We start from the raw sequence: 27,541 nt of genomic DNA on the forward strand, positions 1-27,541 counted from the left end.
TAGCTGAGGGTTGATGTTGATGTTGAATATGCATTTATATATTCATTGTGATGGTGGTGTGTTGTTGTTGCTTGTGACTTATACATATATATGTTTACAAGATGACGTGTTTGTTGATTAGGGTGTTAGATTCAATTGAGGATTTTAATATCTATATTTATTGTTGTGAATCTCACGCCTTCTGCTTGAAAATATTGCCCTTCCTATGGGTAACTTGCAGGTGATCCAGAGTAGTTGGTGGTGGCTCAATGTCGTGTCTAGGGCTCTGATACGTGGGATGGGAACTAATATTTATATTTATTGTTGTTTCTTTTCCATGTATCAAATTTTGGAATTGTGATGTGGAGCCTTTATTGTCTTTTGAACAATGTTGTTGAATTATGCTAAGGCCTTTAATGCCATAGACTGTTGTTGAAAAATACTACCCGAGCCCGGCCCTACACGGGCTGCGGGCTAAACGGGTTGGCCCGTATTAAAAATTATATATTTTTTATTTTAAAAAAGTACTATAAAACACTGCTATAATTTTTTTATAAATAATATTTTTAATATGTTTAAATAATGTCTAGCACAAAAGTAAATTGTAAACATTTTCGTACAAACGTCGTAAACTAAAACGACGAGGAAAATGATTTTAAATAAATTGGATATGTTATGGTTATAGATATTTATATATTCGATCTTTAAAACTATAAATAACGAAATGAATAAATATAATTTTATATTACATTTATATTTGTGTTAATTCATTGAATTTTCACTTTTGTTTTTTACTTTAATAATCAACTAAGTAAATAATTATTTGAATAATATATATAATTTATAGAATTTTTTTTGTTATGCGGGCTAACGGGCTACCCGCGGCCCATTTGGGCTAGCCCTAACGGGTACCGGGCTTTTAAGGGCCGGGCTAAAAAGCCCTATTAAAATTCGGGTTCAATATTTTAGGCCCAAGCCCTATATTTATTCGGGCTAAACGGGCCGGCCCGTTTTGACAGCTCTACCTGCAGACATGTCTCGTTTTGGTTTTAGTCTCTGTAAAAAAAATTGTTGTTTTTAGTCCATGCTAAATATTTTAAAAAACATAGGGACTATTTTCAAAAACAAAATATTTTGGAGGGACCTTTTTAAAAATCAAAAGATTTTGCAGCGACTACTTTTCTAATAATGGGTTCACTCATCATGTGCCGCGTGTGCTAATCATCACAAAAGTAGGTTCAGAGACCAAAATTAAAACGAGACATATTTGCAAGGACCAAAAACAAAACAAAAAAATTACAGGGACTAAAACCAAAACGAGGTATATTTGCAGGGACCAAAACCATATTTTAGCCTATATTTTAACATAAGAAAAGAGGAGAGTGTAATTCAAGCATTTTTGAGGAGAGAGGAATGTAATTTATTCTAAAAATTAATATCAGCATAATTTGAAATGTTCCTAAATAACATTAGATGAGAGTGGTCTCGCTGGAACAACTTACGTGTAAAATGCAAAAGGCGTTTATGTTAATTTATTTTATATTCAGAATAACATTTGAATCAAATTTCTATCAAAATTAAAAAAACAAATGCTTAAAATTTGGGAAATCCAAACTTGCAGCTACAGTGATTATAATGATCAATGAACACGCTAGAAAATGTCATTGTTTTTGCGTTGGTAGTGGTCGTGGGGACTGGGGAATATTCTCAAGAGATCCATGAAGCTATTGTTGAAAGGCAAAACAGAGTTCAGCCTCTAGATACAAAACAGCAGAAAAAATAATTTTTATACTAACAATTTAGAGTTCTTAGAAATAGCCTATTTCAAATTCCTTTCCTCTAAGGATATCCACCTCATCAAAAGCCTACTTGGTATATGTTCCCAAAATTCCTCCTAACTTTTAATACAAGCTTAATAATTTTAATTATTATTAAAAACCGTTTTTTATTTAACATTAAATTGTACATAAAGTGAATAGTTGGTTACAATCAGATAATGATTAATATAATTACTGTTTCGATTAAAATTTATATTCTATAATAAAAATTTGAACGTTACAAATCAAATAATTATTAATATAATTAGTATTCAATTAATATTTATATGTAACATTAAAACTTTGGTTGGTTACAAAATTATAATAAATAAATTGAATAAATTATATTTTGAATTTTGGGACGTTACACTAAGGCATTAACCTACTAATTAAAAAATTAATTGTATTAATTAGTTTTTAAGTTTATATAATTAATTTTTGTTTGTTACAAAACTATATTACATAATTATTTATAAGATATTATTAAATATTAAATTAAATTTCAAGTGTTATGAAGTTAATTTTTTGTACGTTACATGAAATATAATTTAATCGTTTAATGCACGTTTTATAATATTAAAGACGTTGATAATATTAATTTTAAAACGGTCAAATTGATAATTAATTTATATTAACCGTTATGGTACTATTTTTCTATATAAATAGTTGAGCTTTTGGGTATGAGTATACAACAATCACAAAATATAGCTCTTCGTTTTCTGTTCTCTAGTGCTCTGATATCTATATTCTAAACTATTTCTGTAATTTTTCTATTGCAAAGGAAAATGTCTACGAAACACGAACTATTTCGTGGACATTGGTTGTGAGGGTTGTTCGTGCTTGGTTCTAATGGATCGAAAGGTACCTTTTTCATATCGTTTTTTTTTTTTGTTTTTTTTAGTATTTTTTTGTTTAAAGTATAGTGTTCTCATCTTTTTTATCTAGGGTGATCGAATTGGTGCGTCTATACGAAGAACATTGATCTACAAGTTCAAGGAGCAACTCCAAGAGAGAATGGTTTTCACGATTTCCTCATTTGATGTTGCTAGCAACAGTGGTTTGCCTCGACCATCACGCAACGAATACAAACTGAATTTCACAATCAACACAAAAGTCAAACAATCCAAAATTGTTTTGGTCCCAACAAACGTGTATTCGTTTACACCTGCACCTGATGTTTTCAACGAATCTTACAACAACAACTACTTGGTTGGTAATTGACTATAATTTTCTTCATGTAGATTTTTTTAAATATTATTTTTGCTTACAAAAATAACACAATAATTTATATATTGAATTAATAAAATATTTGGTTTAATATGATTCAATTGTACATTATATTCTTTTAACAATAGATAGTAATTTGATCGATATTTTAATGTGTGTTATATATGCAGATGTAATTGGAGTCATGACTGGAGTTGGAGTTGAAAGAGATGGTGTAAAAACTAAAATGAATGTCATTGAATTGGATTCAAATGGGTAGGTTTGATTTTTTGTTTTGTTTTTGTAATTGTAATTTTTCAAGACCTGTATTATAGTATTTTTATTAATATTTGTATAATCTTTGAAAATTTTAAATAGGTACCGTTTTAAATGTACTCTTTTTGGAGAGTATGTTGAAGAGCTGAACTCTTTCCTATCGTCCGGTGAATCTCAAAATGGTGTTGTAGCCATTATGTTGGCAAAATTTAAATTGACTAGCAATTCTGATTGTTTGTTTATACGAATATATATACTTGATTCATATACTTTTGAATCTTAATGATAGGAAAAACAACATTGCAAAATGCATTTTCTTCCACTAGAGGGAATGGTTTTCACGATTTCCTCATTTGACGTTGCTAGCAACAGTGGTTCGTATCGACCATCACGCAACGAATACAAACTGAATTTCACAATCAACACAAAAGTCAAACAATCTAAAATTGTTTTGGTCCCAACAAACGTGTATTCGTTTACACCTGCACCTGATGTTTTCAACGAATCTTACAACAACAACTACTTGGTTGGTAATTGACTATAATTTTCTTCATGTAGATTTTTTTAAATATTATTTTTGCTTACAAAAATAACACAATAATTTATGTATTGAATTAATAAAATGGTTGGTTTAATATGATTCAATTGTACGTTATATTCTTTTAATAATAGATAGTAATTTGATCGATATTTTAATGTGTGTTATATATGCAGATGTAATTGGAGTCATGACTGGAGTTGGAGTTGAAAGAGATGGTGTAAAAACTAAAATGAATGTCATTGAATTGGATTCAAATGGGTAGGTTTGATTTTTTTTTTTTTTTTTGTAATTGTAATTTTTCAAGACCTGTATTATAGTATTTTTTATTAATATTTGTATAATCTTTGAAAATTTTAAATTGGTACCGTTTTAAATGTACTCTTTTTGGAGAGTATGTTGAAGAGCTGAAATCTTTCCTATCGTCCGGTGAATCTCAAAATGGTGTTGTAGCCATTATGTTGGCAAAATTTAAATTGTTTCAAGGTAATAATTTATGACTAGCAATTCTGATTGTTTGTTTATACGAATATATATACTTGATTCATATACTTTTCTATTTTAATGATAGAAAAACCAACATTGCAAAATGCATTTTCTTCCACTAGAATCAAATTCAATCATGAAATTGGTGAAACAAAGGAACTAAGGAAACTGTATATATTTTTTGTTTTAATATAACATTTTTTTTCTGAAGTTATAATATTATTGATTGATACTTCTTATTATAGCTTTCTTAGTGCAAATATAAATTCTCCTGCATCGGGATTGATCCAGTTACCAAATTCATCTCGCATACCTGTTGTCATACCCCAATTTTGGACCGTTTAAGATCGTTTGTCCGTATTTTAAAATGGTTCACGTTCCCTTTTATTCGTTTTTTTTTACCATTTAAAATTCGTGTTTTTTGTCTTTAGTCATTCAAAAAGTTTTTTATTTTACATTTAAATCAACGTTTGCATTTCACAACAATTAAAACCGTCTCACTTTCTTTTTTATGACGCATTTTTTGTTATATAGTCTTTTTAATCGTAACGGTCATGTCAAAAAAAAACAGAGAAGGTCTAACCATATTTTAAAAGTCGCGTCTTTTTTTTTATTTTTTATCATTTCAGACAAAATTTCGGCAGGGAGGTTACTTTGAAGTACCTCATTTGGTTCCGAAGGGACGTTATTTTTATTTTTATTTAATCTTCATTTTTATTTTTATTTTTTATTTTATTATTTTACTTTCAAAAAAAAAAAAGAGAAGACAGTCACGTAAGTGACTTTGGTCTTTCTTCTCCTTTTTCTTTTTTTTATTTGTTTACTTTTATTTTTATTTATTTTTGCTTTTTTGTTTATTTTTATTTTTTGTCAAGTCTTTTTTCTCCAAGTCTCAGCTGCAGGGGTATTTTGGTCTTTGATCTGTACCAGAGCCAACCCAATTTTGTCACTATAAATACACTGTCCAATCATTGGCAAGAGAGTCAGAGAGAATCACTGTAGCAGCCGCAGCAATCACCATCAGAAACCCTAATCTTTCATCTCTCTCAACTTTTTCAGATCAAAAATAAAAATACACAATAATCATCATGAATGTTCATAGCTGTTCATCATGAACATGAACCTCAATCATTTCCAGAAACACACAATAACAACATAAACACCTCAAATCAATACAAGTCCGAACCCAACAACACAAATCCGGATCTGTATCACTACAAATCCGAATCGCATAACAACAACAGCTCAGAATACCACAACAAACACGGCAACAACTCAGATCGGACCAAAATCAAGAAGAGAGAGGCAAACTGGACCGGATTCATGGATTTCAAAGGAAACAGAGCTAGGTCGAAGTTGATTTGAAGTTTTCCGTCGCATTTCTAGTGTTAATCTCCGAATATAACAAAGGTAATGCGTTTTTCTTCCTCTTTCCTTCCGATCTGCTTGGTTCGTGTTTGTTTGAAAACATTTGTGAAAAGTTTTTTTGATGAAACTTTTTTCTAGATCTAGTGTTTATGTGATTTGTTTTCAAAACTTTGAGTGCGGATTCGTTTAGAGAAGAGAAAGAGGAGCAGTTTGGAGTATTTGTTTTTGAAAAAGAAGTAAAAAAAAACTCCGGCGCGGCGGCGGCATGGACAACCACCGCACCAGAGGAACTCCGGCCGCCTCCTTCTTCTTCTCCGTTGAACTTTTTTTAGAGAGAAGGGAGAGCTTCTCTCTCTAAGTTTAACTTAGAGAGAGAAGGTTTGTTTGTTTTATGTGTGTTTTTTTTTGTGAAACCATTTATATAGCCTCATCATGTTATTTTAATTCCATGTGTGTTGTTCCATCGTATTATCGTGTATGATTATAGCTAGGCCGTCAGATCGTAGATCTAACGGCCGATGATGCATCTCGTATGTGGTTGAGTGTTTGTTTCTTTTGTGTGGAATACTGCGTGCTTGCTGTTGAACCGTCAGATCGTTGATCTGACGGTCACTGTGCTTCCAGTATATCCTTCCTTTTTTCTGTTTATTTCTAAAACCGTTGGATCTTAGATCCTATGGCTGTGATGAGATCTTGGGATTCAGATCTGGACCTCTGGATTCATCCAACGGTCCAGATTAGATCCTGCTGAGCCAATAATTTTTTTATTTCTTATTTTTAATTGTCTTTATTTTTAAATACTCTTTTTACACTTTTTTTGACATTTTAATGCTTTTAAAAATTCCAAAAATATTGTTCTTATCATCTTAATTTTCTCTAATTTTTAAAATCCATCCTATTTGTTTTCTTTTAAAATTTTTTATTTATTTCTTATATGATGATCTTAATTATTGTTTGTCTTAATTCCTTGCTTTTTATTACTTACGTCTCATTCACCATGATATTTCTTATGTTACTAACGATTTAATTTTTATCTTGAATCATAGCATGCACGTTTAATTTTCTCATCATTTTGTTTTGTCATTGATTTAGTGTGTATAAATAGGGAATTGATGTAATTTTATTTCTTGCATTTTTATTTTGGCATAAAGGCCTTAGGGTTGTATTTAGGAATTGATGTAATAATCTAGGTAACACAAGCACCGACACTTGCACCGACACTACCACAATTTATTTACCGCTTTCCGCTCGTTTTTACGACGTTACGTTAGTTTTCAACGTTAGTTTAAAAAAAAAAAAAAAATCTTTTTTTTCTCAAAAAAATCAAATATGCAAATCTTCAAAATCATTTTCTTAATAACATTTTTCCTTTATTTTCTTAATCAAACTCTAAATCAATTTTAATTCAACTTCAATCATTTTCAAAAATTTAAAATCAATCAACATCACTCATTTCTTTTATCTCATGCCTTGAGGCCTCTTTCTCTTCTTAAAACCATTTTCAAAAAAAAAAAAAAAAAATCTTAAAATCAACCTAACCCACCAAAGAATTTTTAGTGGAACTACGTCGGTTTTGATCCTTTTCCCAAAAAAAGGGTACGTAGGCAGAGGACTTGTCCTTCCAAATCAAATAAAAATAACCAAAAACATACTTCTTCTCCCTCCATTCTTTCACTTAGATTTTTTAGGTAATAATTTTTTCAAGTAAGCCAAACGAATTTAGCACAAGATAATCTAGGTAAGCGGTTCCTTCAGAGTACCGAAGTCGTTTAGGGTGCTTAACACCTTCCCTATTCGAAACCAACCCCCGAATCCAAAGTCTCGATAAGGGTTTTTACTCATTTTTTCCCTTCCCACGAATAAAAATTGAGAGTTCAAAGATTGACGATTCAAATCAATCAATGGTTTGATATCCGAAAATCGGGGAGCACACCTGTAAATGAGGAGTTTCTCTTACTTATTACTAGGACCACTATTGAGGAGTTGAAGAATGTTAATAAGGTTTTTTTTTTATTACAGATCTATTTTGGTAAAGTTTGTACACCTTTTGGTATAATGTTATTTTGTATGGTGATGCAGGGCACCTCTTTTATTGTCTTAGGAATTTCAATTTTCAATTGAACAAATCGTTTTTGTTGCATGTATTGACACTTCAATAAAAAAAGAATCAGTTTCCATATTTTCAATTTACAATTTACTTATGTCTTAAACTTTACACAAATTCTAAAGTAAATACAAAAATTAAGTTTCCCTAAGTGTGAATAATTAGCGATAACCTATTATTTTAAAAATATTGTTTTTGTGTTTTAAACTTATTTTTTGTTCACAAATATAAAACCAAACATGATTTGTTAATGCTTTTTTTTATATTCAAAATTTAACATAAAAATTCATTTTTTTAATGAAATACAAAATATACATATATTTATGATGTAAATTTTATTCAAAAATCTGCTTATTTTGATAAATTAAAAAAAAATAATGTCAATGAATATTATTTATGAAACCAAGAAAAATAATAGATGTAACTAAAATTTTGAATTTAGGTGTTTTTATTTATAATTGCGATCATAGAGATCATTGTGATTAAGTAAAAAATTAATATTTTTATTAAGAGTGAAAAATTAAAACATAGGTAATCATATCCATTTGATATATTGAATGCCTGACAAACCAAAGCTAATACAAACTCTTACTAATTAGTTAATTTTTTAGAAATATATTAATTATTTATAGTGTTTTTATCGTTTGAGTTTAATTGTACTTTTGTTTATTATTTTATCACTCTCATAAAAATAGTCATCTATAAAATTTAACTTTTTTCTCTCAATAATGATTATTTATTGTTCAATTTTAAATACGAAGATAAAATACCACATAACACCAAAATTATGGTTGAAAAGAACAAAAACAATGATATTTAATAAATCTGTTAAAATTTAAATCATATTAAAAAATAAATAAATAAAATGTATTCCGTGCTTAGGACGGGACGTTACACTAATAAAAGACATTTCAACTTATTAACTACTTGTAAATTATGTGAAAAAGCATAAGTTGTTTATACGGCTACAAATCTCATACCCTTTGAACTAGAGTTCCACTTCCTCACATTCAACATTTCTTAGTCATTTAGGAACATTTGATTACATAGGAGTGTGGAAGTAAAGCAAAAAACAATTATTTAGGACATCGATCCGACACGTGTCGTACGGGTATCATAGGAGTGTCAGATACCGATCCGTGTCGGATACCGCGACACACTTAGTTTTAGAGGTGTCCGTGCTTCATAGCTCTTTTTTATATCTTTTTATTTTTCGTTATCGTTTATATGTATTTTAAAAGAGTCGAACACAATTCAAACCTTCTAATTCTGGTGTTTTTTTTAACCTTCAAAATTGGCATCAGAGCAAAGTCTCTGAAATTTTACTTAACTGTGTCAGAGAATAAATCCTAAGGCTTTGTTTGGGAGTTTGGAGGGGAGGGGAGGGGAGGGCTTTGGGGGGTTGGAAATATATAGAAAAATGGACAAAAAATTCATATTTTTTGAAAGAGCAGTTTTTTAGAGAATGATAAACTAATACTTATGATTAATATACTTTTAATTTTAAGAATATTATTACAACATAGATTGAATTTGAAAAATTCATATAAACTCTCCATAAAAAATATATATGGTCCTCCTCTCAAAAAATACTTCTATATGTGAAGGGACACATAAAAGATGCTAATCTACAACTGAGGGTAAACAAACACAAATTAGATTTAGTGAAAAAAATATAAATATTGACATATAAACATTGGCGATATGGCGTCAATATCTTAAGGAAAATGCTAGACTTAGCGAAACACTGTTTGTGAATGATTCCGCGAGTGAGTTGACAAAATTTCATCCTTTAGATTTTGCAAATACTTGAGCACCGCTTTATAAAAAAAAAAAAAAAAAAAAAAAAAAAAAAAAAAAAAATCAAAGCAAAGACCGCCCATGATTTCTTGAAAGGAACGAATTTGATTGGCTGAACCATGTTTCATTAGCGCTTCTTGAATTTTTTTCTCAGGACATATTTTTTTCGGTCACATTTATAAGTAAAAATCAATTTTTTAGGTTCATTGAATAACTAATATAAGTCACCAGTTATAATTATAGGTCAGATACATTAATTATTCAATATACCTAAAAAATTATTTTTTGCTTATAAATGTGATCGAATGGAGTATAGCATTACTGATATCTTAATATGTAATGTAGTAGTTGGTGCGCAAGGAATTTTCAAGAACAATGAGAACTTATAAAAGCCTTTACCAAATGCAATGAGTCCCCGTTGAGGTTGATAATAGTTTGGCGTGCAAGGCATTTATCTTCAACGGCATTGCACATTTCGACCAAATTATCCTGTCATGTGAATTGTGTTTGCATGTCTCCGGTGCAGTTAAATAATCTTTTTTAAAGATTACAATCGCGATTATTCACCTTTAACATAAGGTTTAAGTTTTTTTTTTTCTTTCGAAGAAGCTATAAATTAGCCTACTTAAATTGATACCATGAGAATTAAACCTGACATTTTGGCGAGGAGTCTTATTATGTGTGACACCTTTAACGGCATTGCACATTCTAACTATGTCATTTGAGAGTCTTACAATTTTTGACCCTCTAATATACACGAAGTCCAGATGAGCGACGTACATGTTGAATTTTTTCATGATTTTTTCCATGCATGATTAGGACGTTAAAATATGGCTTTGCACAAAAAAAAAAAAAAAAGAATTTTTCAACAACGGTCGAATAAATTATGAATTTTGAAGGCGACACAAACTCAAAAAAGAATACAATGGAAATCTTGACCTAGAAATTGAATTTGAGTTTATTGTTTGCGGAGACATCTATAAAAATACATAAAAAAGATCTGCAAAGTTTCATATCATTTCGAAGAAGTTTCGATCTATTTTATTTTTCAACGTAAAATTGCAATTGTTCGGAGTAAGTGTATATTCATGGGTTAAATTTGTTCCCGATGACTGCTATATCTTGCGAGAATAATTCTCGCGAATATTTCACGACCGAACAGTTTCATATACTTCTCTCCATGGAACCCACTAAACCGACCTTTCCTTTGAGTGGCCTATGTAACGCCTCAATTTTATTTAATTATTATTGGTCGATTTAAAGTCTTTTATATATATATATATATATATATATATATATATGATTTTATATTATTATGTGGTGTGTTATATTTTATTAAATAAGTTATGTTGCTATTTAATAGAATAAGTGAGAATTTAGAATAATTGGAGTTTTGGGGGTTATATTTTAATTAAAGGAATTAAGTAGGAGTTAAGTGTTATAATTGGGAAAGTTAAGAATAGGGGAGAAGTTGGGAAACTGTCAGTCAGAAACATTTTCACGTGGAAGCAGTTTTTGGGAGAAAAATCAAGAGGGAGCCAAGCGTATCCAAGAGAAGATCGTGTAGAGTTTTGTTCATCAATCTAAGGTAAGGGTGAGGCTAACTCTCAATGATTATAGTTTGTATAATTCTGATTTTGATTTAGCAAGGGGTTGTGGTTGAATTTGGGAATTTGGGATTAAGTTTTGATTATTGAATTTTTGAATGAAAAAGTGTAGAAACCGTAGAATTGAATGGTGAAAAGAGTGGTTAATCAGGTAGGTTAGTGATGGGTTAACGTTTTAATGATAGTGTAATCATATGGTGATGATTATGGATGATTTTGGAGAGTTTAGGGTTAAGAAATGGAGCCAATGAGGCTCCCATGGTAGAAAATCGCAGAAAATCTGTAATTTCAATATGTCTGATGCTGTCGAAATCGTGAGGAGATCCTAGTGATCGTGAGGCGATTTTGACAGAAAATCTGTAAATTTCAGTATGCCTGATGCATACCCTGTTTCATGTTCTTGCATCTTTTTCACACGTTTCTGTTTTGAATTGGCCTTTGGTGTGAACATGAAAGTTGTAGATAATTTTGTTAGCTTTCCAATGACTTTGGTTTGACTTGAAAATGATTTTTAGTTTTTGAGATATGATGAAAATACTCCAAGGAGATCTTAATGAAAGTTTATTAAAATTTTGTTGATGTTCAGTGAGTCTGATAAAAGATGGTTGAGGTTGTTAATGGTATGGTAAATTTGCCAATGCATTTTATGGATTATGTATGATGTTTAAGTAGTGTTGATTATCATTTGGTATTGTCATATTTTGGGATGTTTGTGTGCTACCAGTGTTGTTGTTGGATCTTAATTAAGATGTGAATGTTGGTTTAAATTGTAAGCGTGCTGGGTTGTACGTTGCCGAATGAGTCATAAGTAAGTTATGCAAATTGTCGATGTTGTTATCATCGTTTGTGTTGTTGTTGAAGTAGTAGTTGTATCCGTTGTTGGTGATTGATCATGTTAGATGTTTTATAAGAGGTGGTGTACTCTTACGTGTCGTCTTTATAAGAGGTGGTGTACTCTTACTTGTCGTTTTTATAAGAGGCGGTGTACTCTTACGTGTCGTTTTTATAAGAGGTGGTGTACTCTTACTTGTCGTTTTCATCATAGGTGGTGTACTCTTACTTTATCGTTCTTCTTAGAGGTGGTGTACTCTTACTTTGTTGTTGTCTATAAGAGGTGGTGTACTCTTACGTTGTTTATGTTGATGAGTATGATGAGGTTATGATGTTACCTATGAGTTGTTAAATGTACTCGAGGAGGGTTATGTTAAGTTGTCTTCTATTCATGAGCATTAAGGGGATGTTAAGAAGAATTATTATTGAGTGCATACGGTGTTGTCATGTCATTTGCATGAGTCGGTGTTGTTGGTTGTAAATGCCATATTGATGATGATGATGTTGTTTGATGGAGTATATATTTATACACATATAATGATGATTTGATTGATGAAGACTTGATTTGATGATGATGTGTTTTATGAAGTATATATTTATATATATATGGTGATGATTTGATTATATTTAGGGTGTTAGATTCAATTGATGAATTTTAATATCTATATTTTATTGTTGTGAATTTCACCCCTTCTGTTTGAAAATGTTGCCCTTCATATGGGTAACTTGCAGGTGATCCTGAGTAGTAGGTGGTGGCTCAATGTCTAGGACTCTGATACGTACGGGATGGGGATTATGTGTTTACTTCCATTCTTATGTATCAAATTTTGAATTATGCTGATGTAGCCTTGTTGTTGTTGAACAAATTTGATGTTGATGATTTATTATTTTGAGGCCTTGGTGCCAGGATTTAATGTTGATGATGGATTTTAATGTTGAAAATTTTCCGCTGCAAATTAATGTTGGCTTATGAATGAGTTTCATTAAATAGTATTATTTTCTATTTAAGAAATTTGAAAAGGTAGTGTAGCATGCCTGTTTGGTGAATTACTCTGATGAATCTTTTATATTTAATTGTTTTGGGATAACGGGGTGTTACAATTGGTATCAGAGCCTGGTTGGTCCGTCTGGCCAAGTAGTAGAGTCGTGTTGAGCCACATAGGGTAGAGTGTCAACTTTAAAGTTGTCTTTTGTTGTTCTGATTGTTGTTGTAGGTGTTGTTATATGTTGATGAATATGATATTTACGATGTGATGATCTATGTTGGTTATGATTTAATTATTATGTGCTATTTGATGATGTATATTTTCGAGGACGAAAATTCTTTAAGTTGGGGAGAGTTGTAACGCCTCAATTTTATTTAATTATTATTGGTCGATTTAAAGTCTTTTTTCTATATATATATATATATATATATATGATTTTATATTATTATGTGGTGTGTTATATTTTATTAAATAAGTTATGTTGCTATTTAATAGAATAAGTGAGAATTTAGAATAATTGGAGTTTTGGGGGTTATATTTTAATTAAAGGAATTAAGTAGGAGTTGAGTGTTATAATTGGGGAAGTTAAGAATAGAGGAGAAGTTGGGAAACTGTCAGTCAGAAACATTTTCACGTGGAAGCAGTTTTTGGGAGAAAAACCAAGAGGGAGCCAAGAGAAGATCGTGTAGAGCTTTTTTCATCAATCTAAGGTAAGGATGAGGCTAACTCTCAATGATTATAGTTTGTATAATTCTGATTTTGATTTAGCAAGGGGTTGTGGTTGAATTTGGGAATTTGGGATTAAGTTTTGATTATTGAATTTTTGAATGAAAAAGTGTAGAAACCGTAGAATTGAATGGTGAAAAGAGTGGTTAATCAGGTAGGTTAGTGATGGGTTAACGTTTTAATGATAGGGTAATCATATGGTGATGATTATGGATGATTTTGGAGAGTTTAGGGTTAAGAAATGGAGCCAATGAGGCTCCCATGGTAGAAAATCGCAGAAAATCTGTATTTTCAATATGTCTGATGCTGTCGAAATCGTGAGGCGATCCCAGTGATCGTGAGGCGATTTTGACAGAAAATCTGTAAATTTCAATATGCCTGATGCATACCCTGTTTCATGTTCTTGCGTCTTTTTCACACGTTTCTGTTTTGAATTGGCCTTTGATGTGAACATGAAAGTCGTAGATAATTTTGTTAGCTTTCCAATGACTTTGGTTTGACTTGAAAATGATTTTTAGTTTTTGAGATATGATGAAAATACTCCAAGGAGACCTTAATGAAAATTTATTAAAATGTTGTTGATGTTCAGTGAGTCTGATAAAAGATGGTTGAGGTTGTTAATGTTATGGTAAATTTGCCAATGCATTATCCGTGTCGTTTTTATTAGAGGTGGTGTACTCTTACTTGTCGTTTTCATCATAGGTGGTGTACTCTTACTTTATCGTTCTTCTTAGAGGTGGTGTACTCTTACTTTGTTGTTGTCTATAAGAGGTGGTGTACTCTTACGTTGTTTATGTTGATGAGTATGATGAGGTTATGATGTTACCTATGAGTTGTTAAATGTACTCGAGGAGGGTTATGTTAAGTTGTCTTCTATTCATGAGCATTAAGGGGATGTTAAGAAGAATTATTATTGAGTGCATACGGTGTTGTCATGTCATTTGCATGAGTCGGTGTTGTTGGTTGTAAATACCATATTGATGATGATGATGTTGTTTGATGGAGTATATATTTATACACATATAATGATGATTTGATTGATGAAGACTTGATTTGATGATGATGTGTTTTATGAAGTATATATTTATATATATATGGTGATGATTTGATTATATTTAGGGTGTTAGATTCAATTGATGAATTTTAATATCTATATTTTATTGTTGTGAATTTCACCCCTTCTGTTTGAAAATGTTGCCCTTCATATGGGTAACTTGCAGGTGATCCTGAGTAGTAGGTGGTGGCTCAATGTCTAGGACTCTGATACGTACGGGATGGGGATTATGTGTTTACTTCCATTCTTATGTATCAAATTTTGAATTATGCTGATGTAGCCTTGTTGTTGTTGAACAAATTTGATGTTGATGATTTATTATGTTGAGGCCTTGGTGCCAGGATTTAATGTTGATGATGGATTTTAATGTTGAAAATTTTCCGCTGCAAATTAATGTTGGCTTATGAATGAGTTTCATTAAATAGTATTATTTTCTATTTAAGAAATTTGAAAAGGTAGTGTAGCATGCCTGTTTGGTGAATTACTCTGATGAATCTTTTATATTTAATTGTTTTGGGATAACGGGGTGTTACAATTGGTATCAGAGCCTGGTTGGTCCGTCTGGCCAAGTAGTAGAGTCGTGTTGAGCCACATAGGGTAGAGTGTCAACTTTAAAGTTGTCTTTTGTTGTTCTGATTGTTGTTGTAGGTGTTGTTATATGTTGATGAATATGATATTTATGATGTGATGATCTATGTTGGTTATGATTTAATTATTATGTGCTATTTGATGATGTATATTTTCGAGGACGAAAATTCTTTAAGTTGGGGAGAGTTGTAACGCCTCAATTTTATTTAATTATTATTGGTCGATTTAAAGTCTTTTTTCTATATATATATATATATATATATATATGATTTTATATTATTATGTGGTGTGTTATATTTTATTAAATAAGTTATGTTGCTATTTAATAGAATAAGTGAGAATTTAGAATAATTGGAGTTTTGGGGGTTATATTTTAATTAAAGGAATTAAGTAGGAGTTGAGTGTTATAATTGGGGAAGTTAAGAATAGAGGAGAAGTTGGGAAACTGTCGGTCAGAAACATTTTCACATGGAAGCAGTTTTTGGGAGAAAAACCAAGAGGGAGCCAAGAGAAGATCGTGTAGAGCTTTTTTCATCAATCTAAGGTAAGGATGAGGCTAACTCTCAATGATTATAGTTTGTATAATTCTGATTTTGATTTAGCAAGGGGTTGTGGTTGAATTTGGGAATTTGGGATTAAGTTTTGATTATTGAATTTTTGAATGAAAAAGTGTAGAAACCGTAGAATTGAATGGTGAAAAGAGTGGTTAATCAGGTAGGTTAGTGATGGGTTAACGTTTTAATGATAGGGTAATCATATGGTGATGATTATGGATGATTTTGGAGAGTTTAGGGTTAAGAAATGGAGCCAATGAGGCTCCCATGGTAGAAAATCGCAGAAAATCTGTATTTTCAATATGTCTGATGCTGTCGAAATCGTGAGGCGATCCCAGTGATCGTGAGGCGATTTTGACAGAAAATCTGTAAATTTCAGTATGCCTGATGCATACCCTGTTTCATGTTCTTGCGTCTTTTTCACACGTTTCTGTTTTGAATTGGCCTTTGATGTGAACATGAAAGTTGTAGATAATTTTGTTAGCTTTCCAATGACTTTGGTTTGACTTGAAAATGATTTTTAGTTTTTGAGATATGATGAAAATACTCCAAGGAGACCTTAATGAAAATTTATTAAAATGTTGTTGATGTTCAGTGAGTCTGATAAAAGATGGTTGAGGTTGTTAATGTTATGGTAAATTTGCCAATGCATTATCCGTGTCGTTTTTATAAGAGGTGGTGTACTCTTACTTGTCGTTTTCATCATAGGTGGTGTACTCTTACTTTATCGTTCTTCTTAGAGGTGGTGTACTCTTACGTTGTTTATGTTGATGAGTATGATGAGGTTATGATGTTACCTATGAGTTGTTAAATGTACTCGAGGAGGGTTATGTTAAGTTGTCTTCTATTCATGAGCATTAAGGGGATGTTAAGAAGAATTATTATTGAGTGCATACGGTGTTGTCATGTCATTTGCATGAGTCGGTGTTGTTGGTTGTAAATGTCATATTGATGATGATGATGTTGTTTGATGGAGTATATATTTATACACATATAATGATGATTTGATTGATGAAGACTTGATTTGATGATGATGTGTTTTATGAAGTATATATTTATATATATATGGTGATGATTTGATTATATTTACGGTGTTAGATTCAATTGATGAATTTTAATATCTATATTTTATTGTTGTGAATTTCACCCCTTCTACTTGAAAATGTTGCCCTTCATATGGGTAACTTGCAGGTGATCCTGAGTAGTAGGTGGTGGCTCAATGTCTAGGACTCTGATACGTACGGGATGGGGATTATGTGTTTACTTCCATTCTTATGTATCAAATTTTGAATTATGCTGATGTAGCCTTGTTGTTGTTGAACAAATTTGATGTTGATGATTTATTATGTTGAGGCCTTGGTGCCAGGATTTAATGTTGATGATGGATTTTAATGTTGAAAATTTTCCGCTGCAAATTAATGTTGGCTTATGAATGAGTTTCATTAAATAGTATTATTTTCTATTTAAGAAATTTGAAAAGGTAGTGTAGCATGCCTGTTTGATGAATTACTCTGATGAATCTTTTATATTTAATTGTTTTGGGATAACGGGGTGTTACCACCTACACCAAACTTCTCTCCATGAGTTCATTCATGTACACCACCTAGTACCCTATCATCATTATTATAACACAATACTGCAATCTGTAAAACATTTCATGACTCGCATATGCATCGGAGTTGAAGCCATCTCTTACTCAAAAAATAAAAAAGACATTCTTCTTCTGAAAATAAAAAAGATATTATTTTCAAACTCACTTGCTCTTATCTGATAACAATTCAGTTTAATTCTCCATTGAGTTTGAGTGGAAAAGAGGCATAACCAATTTTATGTACTTTGTCAGATGATAATAATGCCTTGTTATTTGTATCAAGTATCAAGTACATACTTTCTTTGAGAGATGATAATAAAGCCTTGTTATTTGTAGGCAATACTTGAGTTCAATATTTTGAAATGCCCTTTGGCCGTTGCCTTGTTCTTTTTACTTGTTTACATAACTTACAATTAACAAATAGTTCAATATGTACACACGTGGTAGTTTTGATGCGGATGGTGAGAAGCGGATTTTGATGTGTATGGTTATGTGGTGGTGGTGTGATTTTCCTCACTTTAATTTTTTCTTTCAAATGGATTATGGTGAGGTTCTGGATTTGGTGTTGAGGAGGAGGATTTTCTGGGTGTTTTTGAATTTTTTGGCGATTTTTTGCTTGTTTCCACATTGAGCTTGTGGTGACCTTAGATTTGGGTCTATCTCTGTCGCCTCTTACTCGTGTCGTTTTTGGGTTGTTCTTTTGTTGGTTTGTGACTTGATTTGGGTGGTTTGATTTGGGTTATTTTAGTGTTGGTTATGTTTGTGACATTGTTCCATCCATCAATTGACTGTCTTATGGATTTGTTATATAGATTTTGGTGAGCCGATTGCTTTTTCGAGATCAGAAGTTAGTGTCTAGTTTCAAGTTTTTGGGTTGGTTAAGGTGTCTGCTATAGTGGTTTAGGAATTGAGGGGTGCTCTATTGATTTGTTTCGGGAGTCTGGTGAGCCGATCGCTTTTGATTCGAGATCGGGAGTCAGTTCTCTTGACTCAAGTTTTTTAGGCTTGTTTTGGTCTCTTCTCCAACAAACTTGGGGTTGATTGGTGGTGGCATGTGAAGGAGTGCTGGAATAACTAATTTTCAACGTTTTAATTGGACTCGGTTGTGGTGATGATAAGGTGAGGTGTTGCAGTTAGGGGTTTTGCCGGTTACGATGGTTTTTTGGAGGGGTTTGGTGTGAGTAACGGACGACGGGTATTTGGATTTTGTTTCTATGGTGATTCACGATGGAGTTTGGAGGCTTTAGCTCATGTTTTTTGTTACACTATCATCCCTTAAGAGAAGTTAGAATTACATTCCCCTATTCTCTTATGTTTAAATATACACTCCCATCCCTTAAAAAGTAAAATTTATACTCCCCTCCTCTATGAGATGTTTGAATTACAACTCCCTCCCTTATTTATTAAATATGCACTACACTTTAATCTATTTTAACATAAATAAATATATTTATAATACGTAATAATTTTGAATCACCATTTAAAAAATATATAATTTCGTTTCTTTATAATATAAATGTCAATTATAATTAAATTTAAATAGTTTTTTATTAATTTTATAATTTATAGTATAAAATTCGCTTTTAAATAACCATACTTAATCTACTTTAGTAATTTTTCTCATATTTTAATTTTATTTTTGGGTTGTTTCATATTTCATAATAGGGTTTAAAACTATATGTTAATGAAATTGTAAATAAAAAATAGCGAAAATATCTATTCAAAATTTGGTTGTATTAAAATGGACCGACAATATTATTTTTCATTGAAGTGTATTTGATTTTTTTTTCTAGATTATTAGAAATAAAAAAAAAAATTATCAAGGGACTAAAGCGTAGATTTTAACATAAGAGGGGAGTGGAATGTAATTCAAGCTTCTCTCAAGGGAGAGAAGTGAAATATTTTCTAATATGTTTTGAATAAGAGGGAAGGGAAGTGTATATTTTAGGCTAAAATATGGTTTTGGTCCCTGCAAACATGTCTCGTTTTGGTTTTAGTTCCTGTAAAAAAATTGTTGTTTTTGGTCCCTGCTAAATATTTTGTTTTTGAAAATAGTCTCTGGAGGGACTATTTTAAAAAACACAGGGACTGTTTTCAAAAACAAAATATTTTGCAGGTGTAACATTAGATGCGAGTGGTCTCGCTAGAACAACTTATGTGTAAAATGCAAAATGCGTTTGTGTTAATTTATTTTATATTCAGAATAACATTTGAATCAAATTTGTATCAAAATTAAAAACCAAATGCTTAAAATTTGGGAAATCCAAACTTGCACCTACAGTGATTATAATGATCAATGAACACACTAGAAAATGTCATTGTTTTTGCGTTGGTAGTGGTCGTGGGGACTATTCTCAAGAGATCCATGAAGCTATTGTTGAAAGGCAAAACAGATTTCAGCCTCTAGATACAAATAAAAACAAATAACAGTTCAAAATTTATAAAAAATACAACTAGCATTGTTGAAAGGCAATAGATCCTTTTTTTCATTTGCACATTATCTTGCTCATGTTCCTTGTACATTACATAAGCCAAACACGATTCAAAGTTTGAACTATGAAAGGGAAACAACTAGCATTTGCCATTTCTTTTCACTCAACTATTAGTCATTGCTATATAATCAATGACAAACCAGCAGAAAAAATAATAAAAGACATTTCAACATATTAACTACTTGTATATTATGTGAAAAAGCATAAGTTGTTTATACGGTTACAAATCTCATACCCTTTGAACTAGAGTTCCACTTCCTCACATTCAACATTTCTTAGTCTAAGAACCATGTTTTGGAAAATTTTACCATCTTTTCAAATAGAATAATTATACATAAACACCCTTTTTCCTTGTACCACCCATACACACTCCTTATGTGGGGCAATTATACAATTATTTATTTATTTTATTAATTAAAAAGAAAACCAACACAACACTCTCTCTTCCTCTGCAAATCTGGCGCTCTCCATCCCAACACAGCAACCCACTCTCTCTCCTCTTCTCTCCACCGCCCACACCCTCCGTCGCCACACCACTGTCGTCGCCGTCGTCATCACCACTTCCCCTTTTCTTTCTCCTCAAACCTCTCTGACTCTATTTGCAACTGTTTTCCTCACACAGCTCATCACTCTGTAATTCTCTCTCTCACAAAGCTCTCTATCTCACCTTTGTCATGTGTTGTGGTCATAACCATCGGGGTCGACGCTGCCTGCGTTCATTGTCGTCGTTGTCGCATGTGTTTCAGTGGTGTGTTTGAGATACCCGACGACGATGGTGATGGTCAGATCCGAGGATGAGACGGCTAGAGACGGCAGTTGTGAGATCAAACGGTGAGAACAGACGCTGATATGGAGAACGTAGGTGGTGGGCGGCGGTGTTGACTATGGTCGGTGAAAGGGAGTGAACAGAAAGAGTTAAATGGATGGAAGGAAGAAATGACGTTCAGATAGAAGAGAGAAAGTGAAGGTGGATTGACAAAATTACCCTTAATAAAATTAATTAAAAATGCCACATATGGGGTGTACAAAGGGGATTTGTCAGCTAAATGTGTATGTGTATCAGTTCTCTTCCAAATAATATGTGACTCTCTTCTGCTAAGCCTTGTAACTATAGCCTCATTTGGGATGCCTTCCAACTGTATCTTTATTGCTTCAAAAAATGGACCGATCAATCTCAAACTCAGCAACCCCCATTTTGTCATCCATGCTGAATATTTTTCAGATACTGCAGGGTCATGTTTAGAATATTTCGTCTCAAATTATTTCCCATTTCTGAATATTCAGATAGTATTAATTATAAGTTTTCAACAATATTCGTATTTATTTATAGGCTAAAATATGGTTTTAGTCCCTGCAAATATGTCTCGTTTTGGTTTTAGTTCCAGTAAAAAAAAAATTGTTTTTGGTCCCTGCAAAATTTTTTGTTTTTGAAAATAGTCTCTGGCCCCACTTTTGTGATGATTTGCATACGTGACACATTATAGCTGAACCAATTTTGTAGTTTTTGGTCCCTGCAAATTTTTTTGTTTTTAAAAAAGGTCCCTGCAAATTTATTTTTTTTGAAAGTAGTCCCTCCAGGGACTATTTTTTTCACAAGGACCAAAAACAATTTTTTTTTCACATGGACTAAAACCAAAATGAGGCATATTTGCAGTGACTAAAACCATATTTGAGCCTTATTTATATCTCAGCAAATATACACTAATTAGTCCTTCCACCAAATTCATATTACAATAAGGACAACTTAGTCTTTAATTAACTGCAGATTTGATCTTCCATAGGCATAGAGAGTAACAAAGCTATGCTTTAATTATTACAACAAACCCCACAATTGATATCTTGTACTCTTCTTTTGAATTATAATGAAATGGTAATGAGATTCAATTGTTCAAATTTTGATTCATCAATTTACCTCATCGTATAATTGTACAATTTTCTTGATTACTTGAAAATGTTAAATAGGTTTGGATCTCATCCCAAAAACTAGCTCAAATGATGAAGATACTCAAGCATATTTATACACTCAACAGCCCAAGAACCTGAGCAATGTAGGACACATATCAGACTAAAAATAACTTCAAAACCAACTTCAACGGAAACAACATATATTAATTAAACAACATGCCTAAGCCTAACAAAAGCATAAGATATGCTGATGAAAGACAAACCATGAACATACATCATTATTGAAATTTGGATGGAGATTAAGAAACCCAATTATTTTAGTCGGAAACAAAGACCGCTACTTATTTAAAGTAGTACATAAATGCATAATATCGATATTAAGCAGGAAGAGACATCTTCAAGAAGTCTTTTTCGAATTTCAAGCTAGAGGCCATCTTGAATGCGTTTACTGCTTCAGAGACAGAGGGGAAACACAAGCCATATTGAAGATTAGGAAAACGAGCACAATAATTGCCACTACCCTTTTTTGTGCATTCAGCATGAGACCAACATAACTTAGGTGGTTCCTCAACCTTCTTCTTAAGCTCTGCATATGAACGAGGATCATAACATTCATACATAGGAACAACTGGATGCCAAGTTAACGCGCAGACACAATCGCCATTACATCCATAATCCGGATTGCAAGGAACACGGAAACAAAATGCTGCTTCAACTTTCTTCATTGGGAATATCACTGTAAATGATAAAGCTAATTAACGTTTGAACAACATACACTTAGTCCTATAGAGGTGTCCGTGCTTCATAGCTCTTTTTTATATCTTTTTATTTTTCGTTATCGTTTATATATATTTTAAAAGAGTCGAACACAATTCAAACCTTCTAATTCTGGTGTTTTTTTCACCTTCAAAATTGGCATTAGACCAAAGTCTCTGAAGTTTTACTTAACTGTGTCAGAGAATAAATCATAAGGCTTTGTTTGGGAGTTTGGAGGGAAAGAGAATGGAGGGCTTTGGGGGGTTGGAAAAATATAGAAAAATGGACAAAAAATTTACATTTTTTGAAAGAGCAGTTTTTTAGAGAATGATAAACTAATACTTATGATTAATATACTTTTAATTTTAAGAATATTATAACAAGATAGATTGAATTTGAAAAATTCATATAAACCCTCTGTAACCCCCCAAAACCCTCCCCCAATACAATTTTTGAGTTTCCCCAGATGAGGGAAATTTTTTATTATGAGTAAAAAATTAACCTCCAAAGCCCTCTCCTCCCAATGTCTTCTATTTCTTCCACTTGCTCCTTCCTTTTTTCGAAACCCTCCCCTCCCCTCCCCTCCAAATTCCCAAACAAAGCCTAAGGAAAATATGACTTCCTCTACTACCTCCGTTTCCATAAATGATTCCAAAATGATTCATATATGTCTAGACTACATATGACCAGTAGTGATGTAGAATAGTTGGCTTGATGGAAAAACAAACTATACAGTATCTGCATATACATGCCACACATTACTACAAAACTAGTGACGTAAATTAGTGACAGAAAAAATAAATCCCTAACCAATTTTGTCCTTGCAAAATTAAGTAATTTAATTAGAGAGGAATTTTATGTTTTTCATCTCTTAATTTTCCTAGATAATTTTTGCTTTTTAGAGACCTATGACGTGGCTTCAAAGTTGAAAGATATACTTAATAAATTAATATTTAGGACAGTGGATAATTAATAATTGGGAGTAGATTCCGATTAATTTTTCTCATGATTTCAAAAAAATAAGTAGAAATGCATGGTATATATAGGTGAGAAAGATCATTGAAATACATACAGAATGCGGCAAGCATAAAGACAGCAAAAGGAGCAAGCTTAACATAAGTCATTGTTCTATCAAAAGAAAGAACCAGCTACAAAATACTATTGTTTGTTAATTATGAGCTCAACTTTGTATTGCACTAGTTCATTTCTTGCATTCAACAATTTATAGACAAAATAAAAGTTAATTGCTTATAAAAAAAATAAATAAATAATTCAGAAGCGAGGGACACGACGTTAATTGCTTATGAAATAAATAAATAAAAAATAATTGGTCCCCTCTCATCAAAGAAAATCTTCTATCTGCTTATCTATAATTTAGGGTAGAAAAAACACAAGCTTCTATGTGGTTGATAGTAGTTTTGCGTATAAGGCATCTATCCTCAATGGTGCTGCACCATCCGGTAAATGAGCACAATAATTACCACTACCCTTTTATGTGCATTCAGCATGAGACCAACATAAGTTAGGTTGTTCCTCAACCTTCTTCTTAAGCTCTGCAGATGAACGAGGAGGACCACATATATATTGAGGAACAACTGGATGCCAAACGTACTCGCAGACACAATTGCCAGTACATCTAAATGCATAATCGCAAGGAACACTGAAACATATAGCTGCTTCAACTTTCTTCATTGGAAATATCACTATAAATGATAAAGCTAATTAAGGTTTGAACAACATACACATACCATTATTAACATTATTATAAAAATAAAATTAGTGACCAATTTTAAATTTAAAAAAAAAAACTGAAATTTATTACTTCCATCGCTAAATTTAGTAGAAAATGATTTCATATTTTCCCTCACTTAAATTTTGTGGATAATTTAATTATTCTCAGCCGAGGACAGAAGCAAAAGCATATACAATCCTTTTTGTAGACAACTTGTTGTTGTATATATCTTTAGATTGAGATTAGGAAGTCTTATCGGTTGAGGCACGGAAATCTTGGACAAGGTTGTCTTAGTGTCGTTGTAATCAGAATTTAATTACAGTGTTCAAATCTCTTGGAAGTGCAGGGTGAACCACGATAAACACTATGTGTTGTCTCTTTCTCGTATCTTTGTGTTGTCTCTTTTTCGTATCTTTTTATTTTTCACTATCGTTTATATGTGTTTTAAAAGATATTTCAAAAAGAGTCAAACACAATTCAAACCTCCTAATTCTGGTATTTTTCTCACCTTCAATTGGCATCAGAGCAAGGTCTCTGAAGTTTTACTACTTAACCGTGTAAGAAAAATCCTAAGAAAAACAATATTCGTATTTATTTATATCTCAACAAACATACACTAATTTGTCCTTCCATCAAATTCATATTACATTAAGGACAACTTAGTCAAAAAAACTGCTTTACTTTAATTAACTGCGGATTTGATCTTCCATAGGCATAGAACGTAACAAAGCTATGCTTTAATTATTACAACAAACCCCACAATTGTTATCTTGTACTCTTCTTTTGAATTATAATGAAATGGTAATGAGATTCAATTGTTCAAATTTTGATTCATCAATTTACCTCATTGTATTATTGTACAATTTTCTTGATTACTTGAAAATGTTAAATAGGCTTGGATCTCATCCCAAAAGTTAGCTCAAATGATGAGGGTACTCAAGCATATTTATACATCCAACAGCCTAAGAACTTGAGCGATATAGGACAAATAACAAACTACAAATAATTCAAAACCAACTTCAACAAAAACAACATATATTAATTAAACAACAGGCCTAACAAAAGCATAAGATATGCTGATGAAAGGAAAACCATGAACATACATCATTATTGAAATTTGGATGGATATTAAGAAACCCAATTATTTAAAGTTGTACATAAATGCATAATATCGATATTAAGCAGGAAGAGACATCTTCAAGAAGTCTTTTTCGAATTTCAAGCTAGAGGCCATCTTGAATGTGTTTACTGCTTCAGAGATAGAGGGAAAACACAAGCCATATTTGAGATTGGAATTAGGAAAACGAGCACAATAATTCCCACTACCCTTTTCTGTGCATTCAGTATGAGACCAACATAACTTAGGTTGTTCCTCTACCTTCTTCTTAAGCTCTGCAGATGAATGAGGAGTGACACATTTAAAGTTAAGCCGCGGAGGAAGTGATGCAATAAAGGGTTCGCAGTCACAATCGCCACTACAATAAAGTCGAGGGTAAGGGCAATAAGCGCCACATTTATCTGCTTCTACTTTCTTCATTGGGAATATCACTGTAAATGATAAAGCTAATTAAGGATTGAACAATATACACATACCATTATTAACATTATTATAAAAATAAAATTAGTTACCAATTTTAGATTAAAAAAACTGAAATTTATGTGTTTTAATAGCTTTCAAAAAGAGTCAAACACAATTCAAACCTCTCAATTTTGGTGTATTTCTGACCTTTAGTTGGCATCAGAGCAAAGTCTCTGAAATTTTACTTAACCGTGTAAGAGAAATGATCCTAAGAAAAATATAACCTCCGTTACCTCCATTCCAAAAAGTGATTCCAAGAATGATTCATATATGTCTAGACTACCTATGATCAGTAGTGATGTAGACAGAGACGGATCTAGACATTCGGTATATGTGTGACTAAAATTTTAAAAAAAATAATGCAAACAATATGAAAAATAAGAAATAACATTGTTTGATACAATACAATTTCAATGAAAATGGTCTCCTATCCATTTGTTGAAAATGCGAAAATAACGGCGCCGCTAATTTTTAAAAGAACATTTCTTTCTATATAAGTTACAGTATAAGATAGTCATTTAACCACAAATCACTTATTTTGTTGCATAGTTGATTGTTCACAATTTTTGTAGCTGAAAAAACACGTTCAACACTTGCAATTGCTACCCACAATAGCAACTAACTTAAAAGCTTATAAACCATAACAAATATGTTGCACTTATTTGTTTCGTGGGAGAGAGAAATGTTTTGATATAGTTGTATGTTTTATTTATTAAAAAAAAAAAAAATAATTGGGGAGTGGATGTGTGCCTTTAGCCACACATGGCCACACAATGCATCCGCCTCTGGATGTAGAAGAGTTGGCTTGATGGAAAAAACAAACTATACAGTATCTGCATATACATGCCACACATTACTAGAAGAAAAAAAACAAAACTAGCGACATAAATTAGTGACAAAAAGAATGAAATCCCTCACCAATTTTATTCTCGCATAATTTAGTAACCTAATTAAAGAGGAATTTTATGTTTTTCATCTCTTAATTACACTAGCTAATTTTTGCATTTTAGTGACCTATGACGTGGCTTCAAAGTTGAAACATATACTTAATAAATTAATATTTAGGACAGTGGATAATTGATAATTGGGAGTAGATTCCGATTAATTTTTCTCATGATTTCGAAAAAATAAGTAGAAATGCATGGTATATATATAGGTGAGAAAGATGGTTGAAATACATACAGAATGCGGCAAGCAAGAAGACAGCCAAAGGAGCTAGCTTAACATAAGTCATTGTTCTATCAAAAGAAAGAACCAGCTACAAAATACTATTGTTTGTATTGCACTAGTTCATTTCTTGCATTCAACAATTTATAGACAAAATAAAAGTTAATTGCTTATAAAAAAAATAAATAAAAAATTCAGAAGCGAGGGACACGACGTTAATTGCTTATGAAATAAATAAATAAAAAATAATTGGTCCCCTCTCATCAAAGAAAATCTTCTATCTGCTTATCTATAATTTAGGGTAGAAAAAACACAAGCTTCTATGTGGTTGATAGTAGTTTTGCGTATAAGGCATCTATCCTCAATGGTGCTGCACCATCCGGTCAAATGACCGTGCCA

At 31.8% G+C, this 27,541-nt stretch overlaps 3 protein-coding genes across 3 annotated transcripts in view; all 3 read right to left on the bottom strand.

Annotated features, from left to right (window-relative positions):
- The window catches only part of LOC25489250 (albumin-1), a 91,477-nt gene that overhangs the window by 57,511 nt on the left and 6,425 nt on the right, over nucleotides 1-27,541 (bottom strand). The gene's annotated exons all lie outside the window — the stretch shown is intronic.
- LOC25489261 (albumin-1) lies at nucleotides 22,000-23,854 on the bottom strand. The gene is made up of 2 exons (XM_013605170.3): nucleotides 23,737-23,854; nucleotides 22,000-22,644 (listed from the first exon to the last, which is right to left on the bottom strand). The coding sequence occupies exons 1-2, from the start codon at nucleotides 23,786-23,788 to the stop codon at nucleotides 22,286-22,288; spliced, it is 411 nt and encodes a 136-aa protein (XP_013460624.1). The 5' UTR covers nucleotides 23,789-23,854; the 3' UTR covers nucleotides 22,000-22,285.
- LOC25489262 (albumin-1) lies at nucleotides 25,415-27,307 on the bottom strand. The gene is made up of 2 exons (XM_013605171.3): nucleotides 27,158-27,307; nucleotides 25,415-25,944 (listed from the first exon to the last, which is right to left on the bottom strand). Exons 1-2 carry the CDS (start codon nucleotides 27,207-27,209, stop codon nucleotides 25,574-25,576), a joined length of 423 nt encoding a protein of 140 aa, XP_013460625.1. The 5' UTR covers nucleotides 27,210-27,307; the 3' UTR covers nucleotides 25,415-25,573.

Source organism: Medicago truncatula, chromosome 3, assembly GCF_003473485.1.
Source record: "Medicago truncatula cultivar Jemalong A17 chromosome 3, MtrunA17r5.0-ANR, whole genome shotgun sequence".
Classification (NCBI taxonomy): Eukaryota; Viridiplantae; Streptophyta; class Magnoliopsida; order Fabales; family Fabaceae; genus Medicago; species Medicago truncatula.